This window comes from Nyctereutes procyonoides, unplaced genomic scaffold (genome assembly GCF_905146905.1).
Source record: "Nyctereutes procyonoides isolate TBG_1078 unplaced genomic scaffold, NYPRO_anot_genome, whole genome shotgun sequence".
NCBI lineage: Eukaryota > Metazoa > Chordata > Mammalia > Carnivora > Canidae > Nyctereutes > Nyctereutes procyonoides.
In genome coordinates this window covers 52,819,893-52,833,336 of record NW_026575044.1, presented here as the reverse complement: position 1 = coordinate 52,833,336, position 13,444 = coordinate 52,819,893, and the positions used below count along the sequence as shown (strand labels likewise).

General features: G+C 58.9%; 1 protein-coding gene across 6 annotated transcripts in view; it reads left to right on the top strand.

Moving 5' to 3' along the window:
* Positions 1–11,789, top strand: part of CTIF (cap binding complex dependent translation initiation factor) — a 283,936-nt gene extending 272,147 nt beyond the window's left edge. For all 6 annotated transcript variants that reach the window (XM_055324229.1, XM_055324228.1, XM_055324227.1 and 3 more), the window contains 2 exons: positions 6,097–6,150; positions 7,780–11,789. In XM_055324229.1, the coding sequence (XP_055180204.1) occupies positions 6,097–6,150; positions 7,780–7,995 (270 nt within the window). In that variant the 3' untranslated portion in view covers positions 7,996–11,789. The remainder of the gene's footprint in view (positions 1–6,096; positions 6,151–7,779) is intronic.
* The last annotated feature ends 1,655 nt before the right edge of the window (positions 11,790–13,444 follow it).

Below are 13,444 nucleotides of genomic sequence, written 5' to 3'. Positions count from 1 at the left end.
CCCCCAGGGAGGATATGATGGGTGTGCCCACAACAAGTCTCCGGCAGAGACAATAGGACAGGAATGCATTAGCTTCCGAACAAACACTGTGTGGGCTCGCACAATCGCCTTGGATTCTCATCCAAGAAACACATCTTGCTGTTTGAGGGCGCGGGGAGCCTGCCTGCCCCAGCCCGCCCACACCCCTCTCTGTTGCCAGAGACTCTGAAGGCAGGGCTGCTCCTCCTACCCACTGCGGAGCCCGCAACCCCCAGGGGGCAACCCTGCCACCTCTGTCGGTGCAGCGTCCCTTCCAGGGGGCAGCGGGAGAGAGGGGTGATCCTGCCAGGGCAGAGCGTGGCCTGCCCACCCCAAGGCTGCCCACCCTGCCACTGCTTATTTTAACCATCTTGTTATTGTGGTAAAGCATACATAACATAAAATTGATCATTTTAGCCATTTTTCAGCCAGTTCGGCAGCATTAGGGACATTGATGCTGTTGTGCCAACATTGCCACCATCCATCTCCAAACGTTTCGTCATCCCAGACTGAAACTCTCCCCATCAAACACAGACTCCCCAGTCCCCCATCCTGGCAACCACCGTTCTACTTTCTGTCTCTGAGTGGGGCTATTCTGACTTTGGAGGCGGAATCGTAAAAAAAGAAAGAAAAGTAAGTGGCATCTTACAGGACCTGCCCTCTTGGCACTGCTTCGACTCACGCAGCATAGCGTCCTCAGGGTTCATCTGTGTTGTGGCAGGTGTCAGCATCACCTTCCATTTGGAGGCCGAATAGCATTGCTTTGAGTGAATGGACCACAGCACTTCATCCATCCATCCCTCCACGACACACAAGTTGTATCCATCTCTTGCCTGGTGTGAACATGGGTGGACAAGTAACTGTTCAAGTCGCCATTACTTTTTGAGACACATCTTGGAGCTACAAAGAAAAAAAAAGTATTGTCTCCAGAACATTGCAAACAGAGCAGACCTAAACAAGAGGGCTCCACTGGCCTTCTCAGCATTCCAGGGGGGATTTGTGTATCCAAACACTCTCTGTCCCTTGGGATTAAGCAGAGTCCTGAAGAAATGCAACAGAGAACAAGTAAGTGTAGCCAAGATGGAGAAGAGGGGAGAAGTCCTGCACTTGGGACACTGCCTGTGAGCGACAGGTAGGAAGAGATTCTTGGGGAGCCACTGATCGCCCAGAGACATAGGAGCCTCTAAGGGGCAGTGATGTGGCAGGGGGCTCAGCTCTGGGGCTCTGAGACTCTGGTACTGAGAGGCCAGGACAGCATTTGCAGGGAGAAGAGGAAGAGAGGTGTGCAGCCTTCCTAAAGATCCCCTTTCTATCCCGCGCAGCCCCTGGGAAGGAAACACATAATGACCCACCCCGCTCCTCCACCACTCCCCTCAGAAGACCCAGCAGGCCATTTGCAGGAGGGCCCATCACACAATGTGATTGTTGGCTTCGCAGGGACTTTCCCAAACAACCAGGTGGAAGATAAGGTTGGAGGAGAGGCGGGGGTTGAGAGCTAGCCCACAGCTCAGCCTGAGGGCCCAAGCAAGCTCCCCTCGTCCCCCAGAGCACCCCCAGCCCCTCAATCCATCCTCTGCCCTGCTAGCCTGGAGCCAGGCCCTCCAGGGAGGGAGCAGGCGGCCGGGGAGTTTGGGCACACAGAGAAAAAGAAGGGACTGGAAGGGAAGGAGTCTAGTCACACAGAGGTGGGGAAGGAAAGAGAAGGAACAGAAAGACACAGACCCTGCTCTGCGGTTCTCCGTTGTCATCAGGGAGCAGGGGGTAGGCTGGGCCTGGGGTGGTGGAAGAAGGGGGAAGATGGGGCACTTGCACACCCCGGCAGAGCTTGCCACAATACAGAGGCTCAATACAGAGTTTCCAGGCGGGGCTGCCGGCAGTGCAGGGGTCAGCTGGAGGGAGACACAGTCACATTTCAGAACATCGAGTCCTTGTTGGGTGCTGACTCCCACCAGATTTCCCATAATGTTACCTCACGTGTCCCAAGAGCCCATAAGAAGCCACTGTCAGGACAGAAGAACTGCACCACGACATCAGCCTTGGGCACCTGCCATGTGTGGCCAGGGTGCTGGAGGCATCCAGGGTGGACCCTCCCTCCCCACAAGGGCTGGCTCTTCTTGCTCCCCTCTACCCCACCCAACTGCCAGCATACCCTGTCCCCAGGAGTTCCCATTCTACCACATCCCCGCCTTTCTTGTGATCTCTACTAGCAATGCTTAAGGATTTTTTTCCCCCAATAAGCACTGCAGAAAACCTATTAGGGAACAAAGCTACGTTCGGAAATTCCAGTGGACCTCACAGGGTTCTCTGAACATCTATTGGCCCTCCCATGCAAAGTAAAACAGGGCTAGCCCTGCTTCCCTATGTGGACTCCGTCTTGGGGCACCAAGGGCCCTCCCAGAGCAAGACCAAATGCCTGACTAGGCCCTGCTGCAAAGTGACTCGTCTCCCCCAGCTTTCTCCAGAACCTGGCTCCTGGTCTTCACTCTGGCCTCCTGGGGCCTTTACATAAGGGAGGCCCTTCCCACGGGCCTCAGGGATCCAGCAGGCACTGGTTGCCATCTGGGGTCTGCAGCTCTAGGAGGCAAGACATCTCCAGGAGCAGACCCTGCTGTAGCGGAGGAGGAACCCCGTGCCTGTGTATTGTGATTCTATAAGCAGCTGCCTTGTTGCTTTTACTGTCACAATAGTGCAGCAAAAACCTTATATCCGTGTTGTGGTGCGTGTCTGGGTCCCTGTGTAGGACACATTCCTAGAAGTAGCTCAGGTGGGTTAGAAGGTTTGCACCCCAGGACGCCTGGGTGACTCAGCGGTTGAGCATCTGCCTTCGGCCCAGGGCGTGACCCTGGGGTCCCAGGATTGAGTCCCACATCGGGCTCCCCACAGGGAGCCTGTTTCTCCCTCTGCCTGTGTCTCTGCCTTGATCTCTGCATCTCTCATGAATAAGTAGAGAAAATCTTAAAAGAAAAAGAAAGAAAGAAAGAAAGAAAGAAAGAAAGAAAGAAAGAAAGAAAGAAAGAAAGAAAGAAAAGAAGAAAGAAGGCCCACATCCTTGTGGCACCGACAGTGGTCACCGAATCTCAGTCAGGAGCCTGATGCCAACTTCCATTTCCACACTGACCACTGTTTTGTGCCACGTGCCCCTCATGCGTGCCCTCCGAGCAGGTGCACGAGGGCAGCCTGCGGATGAGCGCCCCAGGGCCAGCGCTTCCGCGCCCTCAGGCCCTCCCGGCTGGGCAGGGGCCCTCTGCACCTCCCACAGCCCTGGGACGGCCCTGGTGGCACTTGCCATCCATCGGGAGGGAGACAGCCTGGCCAGGCGAGAGCTGACGTGTCAGGGGCCGGCTGTGGGGCAGCCAGGAGTAGGCCCGGGGTGGGGGAGGAGCAGCGGGGCAGAGGCTGGCCGAGGAGGCCCAGCTGCGAGGGGACATTTGGGCAGAGCCCCGGACGAAGCGCAAGTGAGGGTCACAGGTCTGTGCTGGCTGAGGATGCCGGTGCGGGAGCACAGGGCCCAGGACTCAGAACTGTGTCGCTGAGGGGAGCAGGCACGCCAGTGGCCTCAACGCCTATCGCTTGGTGTTGCTGGCACACTGCCTGCCCTGGATTGTCCCCTGCGCTCCACCGGCTTGAGCTCATCCAGGACTACCTCTGTTCCCTCATCCCAAAGTCATCTCTGCGTGCGTGACTGCTGCCAGCCCAGTTCTGACAGACGCGAAGGGAAGGAGGCCCGGTCTCTGGCCGGTACGACCAGCCTGCCCCGTCCCCCAGCCTCCCAGGGCCTCGGTGTTCTGCACATCACAAAGCCCGCCCTGAATCTCCCTTCAGCTCTCTCAAGGTGAATGTTTGGGACTCCTCCCAGGGCGGGCAGATGGGTGCAACACCACAGGAGACGGGAAGAGGTAAGGAGGACGGGCAGAATTCGGATTCCAAGCTCCAGCAGGAGGGGTCCGGTTGTGATTTCACCTCTGCTTGAACACGTCACACCTGAGTCAAAAACCTTGACCTTCTCATTCGGGGAACAGGGATGCTCACTCACAAAGCGCCTTCCTCGTGGACTCTCCTAACCCTCCACCCTTCGTTTATTTATTTTTTTTTTATCTTACTTATTTATTCAGAGAGAGAGACAGAGAGAGAGAGGCAGAGGGAGAAGCAGGCTCCATGCAGGGAGCCTGATGTGGGACTCGATCCCAGGTCTCCAGGATCACACCCCAGGCTGCAGGCGGCGCCAAACCGCTGCGCCACCAGGGCTGCCCTCCACCCTTCCTTTAAAACCAGCAAACATAAAGAAAATACAACCACGCATGAATTATACCGACCCACAGGGAGTGAATCCTGACTGGCCAGGAGCCAGGCTAGGTGTTAAGGTGGCAGTGGCAGATACGAACACGGCCCCATCCCGGCCTTCAGGAAGCAGGCAGCTCACACTGGAAAATGTCTTTCCACTTGTGTGGAATGCCGGGCCCATGGGAAAGCCAGGGGATGAGAAGTGGGAAGGGGCACCAGGGGCTGGGGTGATCCAGAGGCTCTAAGGAAAGGATAGGCCCTGAATGGTGGGCAGGTATGGAGAGATCCAGCAGAGGAACAGGTCGCCTGTGGCAGATGATCTAAACACAGGGTTGTCCTGTGGACTTGATGATCGCCGTGGCAGGGGGATTGTGGTGGTCGCCAACCCCGGGGGGCTCAAGAGAAGCAGCACCGGCCAGTCAAGGAGACAGAAGAGTTGGTCAGCCGGGCGTGTGGAGAGCAAGACCATAGACCGTAGAGCTTCTCCAAAGCTGTGCCTCAGGAAAGTTTCTACTGGGAATTAAAATGGGGGGGGGGGGGGGAAGAATTTCATGAAAAAGCAGAAAATAGCAAATACTGGTGAGGATGTGGAAACATCAGAACCCTCGGACGCAGCTAGAGGAGATGTAAAAGAGACGTGGTGCAGCCACTGCAGTTTGTCAAGTCCCCAAAATGCTCACTGTGGAGTTACCGTGTGACCCAGCCATTCTCCTCCTGGTGAAGTCCCCCCTTGGAACATCGAAAATATGTGCCCCTACAAAAACTTGCACACGAGTGACCGCAGCAGCAGCACTCCCGCTCACCAGAACCATGGAAACAGCCCATATGTCCTCAGCTGCTGAATGGACCAACAGAACGTGAAATATCATTCAGCCGTGAGGAGGAACGAAGAACTGGCCCACGTGACCCCGGGGTCATCTTTTAAGAAGCCACGTTCAGCGGAAGAAGCCAGTCACAAAAGACCACATGGTGTGTGATACCGTTTGGGTGAAATGTCCAGAATAGGCAAATCCACAGAGATGGAGGCGCTTAGGGGTTGCCAGGGGCTGGAGGGAGAAGGAAGCAATGGCTAGTGGGTGCATAGTTCTTCAGGAGTGGGGGCGATGGAAATGCTCCCGAGTTGGGTAATGCTGATGATCCCATCACCTCATGAAATATATTGAAAGTCACTGGGTCGTGTACTTAAATATGGCTAATTGGATGTTGCGTGGACTTGCATCTCAGTTGAGAGAGAGAACGAACGAGGCTGAGAGACATGGGGACGGGCCATGGCCAGTCCCAGCGCTGAGCATCCCAGTCAGGAAGCAATCGCAGCCTCTGGGTGAATCAGCACAGCCGTGGTTTTGCAGACGAGCACTCTGATTTCTGGAAGTCCTCGTCTAGCCCAGGGGTGCCTGAGACCATGGTTGAGCCTCCTTGACCCATCCTCAGGCAGTCTTTCTCCTCAGTGCGTATCCCCAAGGATTTTCGCTGGCCGGTTGTTACAGTTGAGGATCCCAGCGTATTGACCACTGCCTTCAGACCTGCCCGCAGCCTTGTGCGGCCGGGACCCCTAACCCAGCCTTGGGCTCCCAGGCTTCTGGACACAGTGGTCCTCCAGCTGCCCAAATCCTGCCAGAGAAATCACTGTGTCCTTGCTGCCCTCCAACCTCCATGGGCTCTCCTGGCCCTCCCCTCCTGCGCGTCTGTTCCTGGCCGCATCAGGGCTGGGGCTGCAGGGGAGAGGAGGCCCAGCTGCAGTGCCTGGGAGCTAGCAAGCGGCCCCTCAATCATGTTCTCTGCCCCTCTCTCCTACAGCTCTTGCAATCTCAGGACGTGAAGGAAGATGCTGTCCTGTGCTGCTCGATGGAGGTAGGCATCTCTGACCCCAGACCCAGTGAGCCCCTCACACCTTCCAGTTGGGGCGGGGGGTGAGGATCCCTGGGTGTACCTACAAGTCCCAGGCAAGGGTGCGGAGACAGGGCTGGTGGGGAATGGCTTCCTGAGATGACATGGATCCAGAATTGTCAACCCAAAACCAAAGTCCATGTTGACAGACTGACCTGCCCACCACTAGCTGGAGGGAGAGATGAAGGACCAAGCACTGGCATCGTACACTGTCCTTCTGTCCCCAAGACCCACTTTCTCCTTATACCAGTCACACCACACAAATGACCTAAGAGATTCCTAGTGGCCCCCATACTCAAATGTCTCTCTGGGCTTTGCTGATGTGGGATCTGGGGGAAGATGCCTGAGGCCCAAATCCCCCACGTGGATGCCCTCTGCTTCAAAGCACCTCCTTCGGAGATGCCACTCCTGTTTCCAAAGTCTGGCCACTACTCCTTGAAGATTGAAGCGTTCCTCTGGGACGCTCCTCAGGGGCAAACCTTGCTCTGGGGAATCAGCCCAGTCGGTTAGCACGGAGGACAGTGGAGACAGGTGCTTCCAACCCAAGCACCCAGGGCGTTTCCCGGCCGTGTGAGCGCACTTCTCGCGTGGCCTCTGCTGGCCTCCAAGGCCACTCCCAAGGATCTCAGTGGCCAGAGGTACTGTGAGTCTGGACAATAGCCTCGGGTCTGACAATAGCCTTGGGTCTGGGGGATGGCCACCATTCATTTGTGGAGACATGGGACTTGGTGACAGGGAGATAGGGTTAAGGCATAGCCCCTGCACTCAAATAGCTTCTGCTCTGCCTGGGGATAGATAACACGGTGTAGAGCCTCCATCCCTGAGGAGTCCGAGGAGAGGGATCGGGGGTCCCAGAAGGTCCACCTTTATGGAGAATGCAGGGTCTTGAAAAAATGATGAGACAGGGACAGCACAGAGATGAAGACTGAGATAATGTGTGGAGGCCCTACGGGGGCTGCTGCCCAAGGGTGCGCTGAACCGACTCCTGGGACTCCTTCTTCCCTACGGCGGATTTTCAGCGTCATCAGGGTCCTCTGTCGAGGGCGGGCCCTCCGGCTGGCCTTCTGCCCCAGTTCACATTTCTGTCCTGTACTTCATGTCACAAGTGTGGGCAGAGGTCAGTGCTGGGGTGGAGAGTGGGATGAGGGGCAGGGAGAAATGGGAGACCTCACCTCTGCTCTCAGGTTCCGTGCAGAGACACACATGATAATGAGCAGGCTGGTCTCCAGAGAGAGGCCCTAGCAGTGAGATTAACAAGGTGCAGCCTGGTCACCCTTGAGGGGATGGGGAAGGCTTCCCGTAGGAGGGGAAGCTCTAGGGTGAAAGAAGTGGCATGGTCCGGGTCAGGGCTCTCCTCAGCCCCGGGCAGCTGGCAGTAACCTCATCCGCCTTATTCCTGCAGCAGATGGGTCGGTAAATGGGGGCTTCCACCCATCCGCCCACCCTCCCATGGCACACAGATGCCTGGCCTCTACCTTCCAGAGAGAATCCAGTTGCTTCCCGTCCCTGCCCCCAGCCCTCCCAACCAGGGTGGCGAGGGGGGCCGTTCCCCCGGCCTGAGTCCTGCCCTAGCCTGCGCTTCTCTGCCCACAGCTGCAGAGCACAGGCCGGCTGCTGGAGGAGCAGCTGCCCGAGATGATGACCGAGCTCCTGGCCAGCGCCCGCGACAAGATGCTGTGCCCCTCGGAGTCGATGCTGACGCGGTCGCTGCTGCTGGAGGTCATCGAGCTCCATGCCAACAGCTGGAACCCTCTGACGCCCCCCATCACGCAGTACTACAACAGAACCATCCAGAAACTGACAGCCTGACAGCCAGGGGGCCTGGCGGGCGGCCCGCGGGCAGCTGGGGCCCTGGTACACGGGGCCAGATGGACAGGCGGGAGGACAGGGGTGGCCCTGGCGGGAGAAAGAAATGGGGAGGAAGCAGGCAGTGCCGGCGGCCGGTCTGGAGCCAGACAGGGCAGGAGGAGCGCCCCTCACCCGAGCCCCACCAGCCCCAAGCATGTGGCAGCTCACGCCAATAAGGGAAGCATGTTTCTTTCTCGCGGTGGCCTCACCCGGTCCCCGCCCGGGCCCCGCCCCCCCCTCCCAGCCTGCGCGTCCCCCCCACCCCCAGTCCCCCACAGGGCTTTGTGCGGGGAGGGGGGGGTGTTCATCTCCATGACTCCTTGCCCCCCCCCGCCCCCCTCCCCGCGGCGGAGCCCGCCGGTACCGCCTGGGTCAGAGAGGACCTCAGAAGGCTGAAAAAGTGGGTCGGAGACGGGCTCGCATTGTTCTTGCTGTCAGCCGCCGTCGCCAACTGGCAGCAGGCGACGTCGAGCAGATGTCCGGGAGGACAAAGGCAGGCACGGTCCCTACCAGCCGCCCGTAATTGAAGGCCTTTGTCCGCCAGGGTCGAGCCCGGGGCCGGGGGCTTCTCTGCCCCTCACGCCACACCCTCCTCGCTTCCAGGTCCTGTTCCATGTGCCCCCCATCCCCTGCCCCCGGCCCTGTCCCCAGCCTCGGGCCCCAGGGTGCAGTGCGGGGAGGGGAACTGGGGTTGGCGGCTCTCCTTGTCCTCTCGGGTTCAATGGTTTTATTTTCGAAAGTCAGCTGCTCTGAAGTCTCCTCTCTCAAGGAGATGTGATGACACAGTCAGCGCCACCAGGACCCCCTGATTAGTAGGACATCAGACCCGGCCCCTTCTAGAAGATCCTAGCCACAGACGGCGTGCCAGTAGCCAATTAGGGTAATTGGAAACTTCTGACCCAGCAGGAATCCCGCTGGAGCCCTGTGCTCCTCAGCCCTTGGCTTCCAGCTACCTTCCTCTAGCTGTGCTCTGTCAAAGGGCTGGGACTGTCGTGGGGCCCCAGGGGTACGTTAAACCTCCCACCCCCGCCTGGCCTGGGGTGGGAGTGGGGGGCATGTGAATGGGGCACAGGGCAAGGCCGGCAAATGAAAACCAAAACGCTAGGTGATGCTGCCCGCATCACACACGGGTCTGGTCCAAGCTTGGTGGGGGGACAGTTGCCATGGGGGGCTGCCTGGCACCCCCTGGACGTGGAGCTTAGCTACAGGGGCTGTGTCGCTGGCCTCGCCTCCTCCAGGAGGGATCTGGAGGCTGAGGCCCCCCACAGCTGGGCGGTGGGTGCTCCATGAGGGCTCTGGGCCCTGCAGCCCCGGGCTGTGGGCCACGGTGCATTCACTGAGTCAGGAGCAGGACAGAGGGGACCAGGCAAGGCCGCCAGATACTCCAAACTCCAGGCTGGGAGCAAGACCAGCGTTTCTTGGAAGGGCCAGGTCCTAAGGAAAACCCTTTCTCTGTGGGAGGAGGGTACAAGGCAGGCTCTAGGAGGATGGCTTTGGGGTTGGCACAGGCCTCTGCCCAGCCCCGGCTCTGGGGTCTGGACCCCAGCCTTGATAAAATTCCATAAAAAAGGCGTCAGAACCCTGCAGCTTCCCTTCTGGAGGCCGGTCACTCCCTGAGTCACTGGAGGGCCCTGGCTGCCTCGTCCACTTGGGCAGCCAGGGGGTAGGGGCTGGAGGTGTCCTTTTGGGGACACCACTTCTGGGAGAGCAGGCAGGGTGGGGCAGGGAGCAGGCCCCCAGTCCGCCCTGGCTTCCCCCACCAGCTGCAACCTGCCTGCCAGCCCCGGGGTTGGGAGCCTACTGGCCCCAAGGGACACGTCGGGGGGACACAGGTTTCCCTGGAGCGGCTCTGGAGCCTCTGCCAAGAGGCCTATGCTGGCCGGGCCCCTGGCCTTCGCCTCTTCCCCTCCTCGACTTCTCCTCACAGACTTTCCCCCCTCAGCAGGCCCTTCAGCCCAGCCTGGGCCCAGGGACACCAGGGGCTCTGCGGGAGGCAGGGGGAAGAGCTAGACTGAGGCTCGAGGGCTCAGACAGGGCCCCGGGGACCTAACTCGCAGCCTCGAGTAGTCAGGCCACCCCGCCCAGGCCACCTTGCTGGCAGCCCTCAAAGAACCGTGCATGTGGGCTGACATGGGCCTAGCTCCCCGTGGGTGCCGGTGCGAGTGTGTGTGTGCCTGTGTGTGTGTGTGTGTGTGTGTGTGTGTGAGCACATCTGCTGAGAACAAAGCAGGGCCCTAGAGGAAACAAGAGGCCCAGGGGAATGGGGTCTGCTGCCCTTTCCGTGGGGCCAAGAGCGAGCATGCAGGGGTTGATGCTCCCTGCAGACCAAGACTGCAGCCCTCAGGCCACTGCGTCCTCACGCCCCTTCCTCCTGACGGCCTCCTCAGTGGTCCTGCCCCATGGCCACCCCTCCTTGACTGTTAGGACCAGAGTATGAAGAAGTAAGATATAAATATGTATACATATATAAATATATTTTTAATTACGTGTCGTGTCACAGTGGCTCCAGACGTACGGTTTGCCGAGTTTATCCCACTGCTTGAAAGTGCTTCCTGGCCAATCCAAATAACAATTTAAGCTGTTTTTCTAAATGCAGGTTGCTGCTACTCTTTGGGATATGGAAGGAAAACGTTTAAAAAAAATTTTTTTTAAAGGAAATAACAGTAAAGTTTAAAATCTGTGACTCTGAGGCCGTCTCCCAAGGGAGACCACTCAGACAGGAACCCAGGGGCAGACCCCAGCCCCTCCCCGGGCCAGACACCCCCTTCGGCTGAGCAAGGAAGGCCATATCCAAGTTGACCTCTGAATGTACTCGATGGGAGGCAAAACTGGATATTGCATTTCTGAGGCTGGCCCCGCGGCTTTCTTGGCGCAGTGAGGAGGCGAGGTCGGCCATCTGATGTTGATCCTGTCTCCGTCTGTCCCCCCTGCCGGTCAAGACCAGATCGTCATTGTTTTCCTCTCAGGCGGCCAGCCCGCGCGCTCGCCACAGCCCTGCTCCCCTCGGCTTTGGGGCTTTGCCTGAGCACCAGGACCATGGCCCCAAGAAGGCTCCTAACCTCCCCGGGATGAGGTGGGGTTCCCACCATCCTCCGTGGGGATGTGCACCCCGAACCCAGTTTCGCCTGTTTGTCCTCCCTCAATCAGTCTGTAAACCCTCGAGGTTCAGGCACCGCCCTGTCCATCCGTGTAAATGTAAATGTTCGCCGAGTCGGTATTTATTCTAACTTTTATTTTATTTTATTTTCTCTGAGGGATGGGGGTGGGTGTGTGGGAAATGTACCGCTGATCACGCCCCAGGCAGCTGTGGGGGGCGGGCACCCAGCCGGCCAGGTCGCAAGGAGCAGCCCCACGGGGCCGCCCCAGACGCCGCCCCGGACGCCGCGTTCCTGTCTCTTCTCTGGCATCAGGCCCCGGCCAGCATTGCCCTGTGGACGGACTCTCAGGCCTGCCCTGAGTGCTGCCCCCAGTCCTGCCCCTGCGCTCTATGGGACCTCTGCCTGGGCCTCGGGATGCTTGTCGGAGAGAGGACCGCCTCCTCTGCTGGGGCCTGGCGGGAAGGCCTGTGCACCTGGCCGGAGCAGCGGGGCCTGGCTGTGGGGCCTGCCTGCCCGGGGCCGGGGCCGGGGCCGGGGGCTGCCCGCCTGCGCGCAGCAGAATCCTCCTCACGCGACCACTTACCCTCCCTCGGTATGTCCTGCTTTCCAGCTGAACCCAAACTACAAGTGGGTTTAAAAAATAAACACCAAAAAACCCAAAAATGCCCCGAATCTGTGTTCTCTGTGTGTTCGGCGAAGGAAACCCTTCCCAGAGTCATCGGTGGCCTGGGTGGTGCTGGCAGAGACCTCCAGGGGGCCCTGCCCGGGCGACCGGCTGTAAGATTTCCCGCAGTCTGGCCGTCTGGGAGCACGGGGGACGGTCAGGGGCCTGGGGGTGGCCCGGAGGACGCAGCGGCCCAGAGCGGCCCTGAGCCGGAGCTCCGGCCTCACCCAAGGCGCACGGTCAGGCCAGACCTGTGGAGAACAGCATCCTCACTCGCACTCGGGATTTGCCTTGCCGCACGTTTAAGGGGCCCATCCCCCAAACCGACCCCTCCCTAAGGAACACCCCGGCAGGGGCATTTGGCGAGGACTTCATTTAGAAAGACTGAGACTTGAGCCCAGAAGCTTCTAAAAGTCAGCAGCAAGTGGCTGTCCGGTCCCAGTGGGTCAGACCAGTGTTTTAATCAAAGGGACCCAAAGGGGCCCAGTGATTTATTTTCCTGTGATGACATGTCCCTTGTTTTGCACAATGCCTCCCATGGCAAGACACTGGGGACACCGCCTCCTGGTAACAGATGCCCTGCGGGGTTCTCTCTGACTGGAACTTGCCAGTCTTTTAGCTCCTCGGGGCGGCAACAAGCGCGTCCACGACTCCCCGCCCCCTCCTGCATCCCTGACCTGGTCAAGACGGCGGCCAGCCCAGCCCAGGGGCCCGGTGGGGGCGTGTTGAGGTTGGTCACTGACCGCTCCGGAGTCCTGTGAGACTGGGCAGCGACAGCCACAGGTGCACAGATGGGTCGAGGGAGATAAACTCTTCCCTGAACAGTTGAGGCACATGTCAGATCAAAGTTTCTAGAACAACACGGCTTACATATGTGCGAGGTGCACAAGTGGGAAGTGGAGGTCAGCAGGATCGGTGTCTGGAAGTGGGGGACAAGGCGGGCCGACCTCACCCAGCTGTACACAGAAGACAGAGCGGAGCTTTTCCTGGGTGGTTTAGTCCCCATGCCAGAAGCTTCTAAGTTATCAAAGGCCACGAAAAGCATCATCCAAATAATAAAGGTCTCAGTCCTGCATGTCGCCACCATCTCTGCCAATAGGTGTGATCTGTCCTCCTGAGGGAAGGTCTCGTGGAGACCAGGATGTGTGGGAGGGACAGTCTGGGACGAATAAGCTGGGACACATGTGCGACTGGTGCGGCCCCCTCACGTGCCAAGGGAAAGAGCAGGAAAAGAAGGAATTGAGAGGGAATTCCTCACTCTTAGCATCTGTCATCCCTGTGGCTCCCGGGGCGTCACAGCCTTCCATGAACCGTCTCAGGTGGTTCGGCCACATAGGTGGGTATTTCTGATTCCCATTTCACAGATGAGGAAGCTCAGGGAGGTGGCATGAGTGACACAAAGCGAGGGGCCCCTCGGCGGGCGAGCCAGGGGCAGCAGGACATGCGGGCGCCCTCCCCGAGCACAGCCCCAAGGGGCCCTGGTGGCACCAGCCAGATGGAAGGAGTGGCGAGCTGCCCAGCAGGACCAGAGGGGCGTCCGACGTGGTCTCCCCGTGTGTCAGGGCAACGTAGGCTGTGACGAAATCCGGGGATCCGGGTGGGGTGGGGAGAAAGAGCATGTTGCAGAGTTTGGTGCTGTTACGTAAAA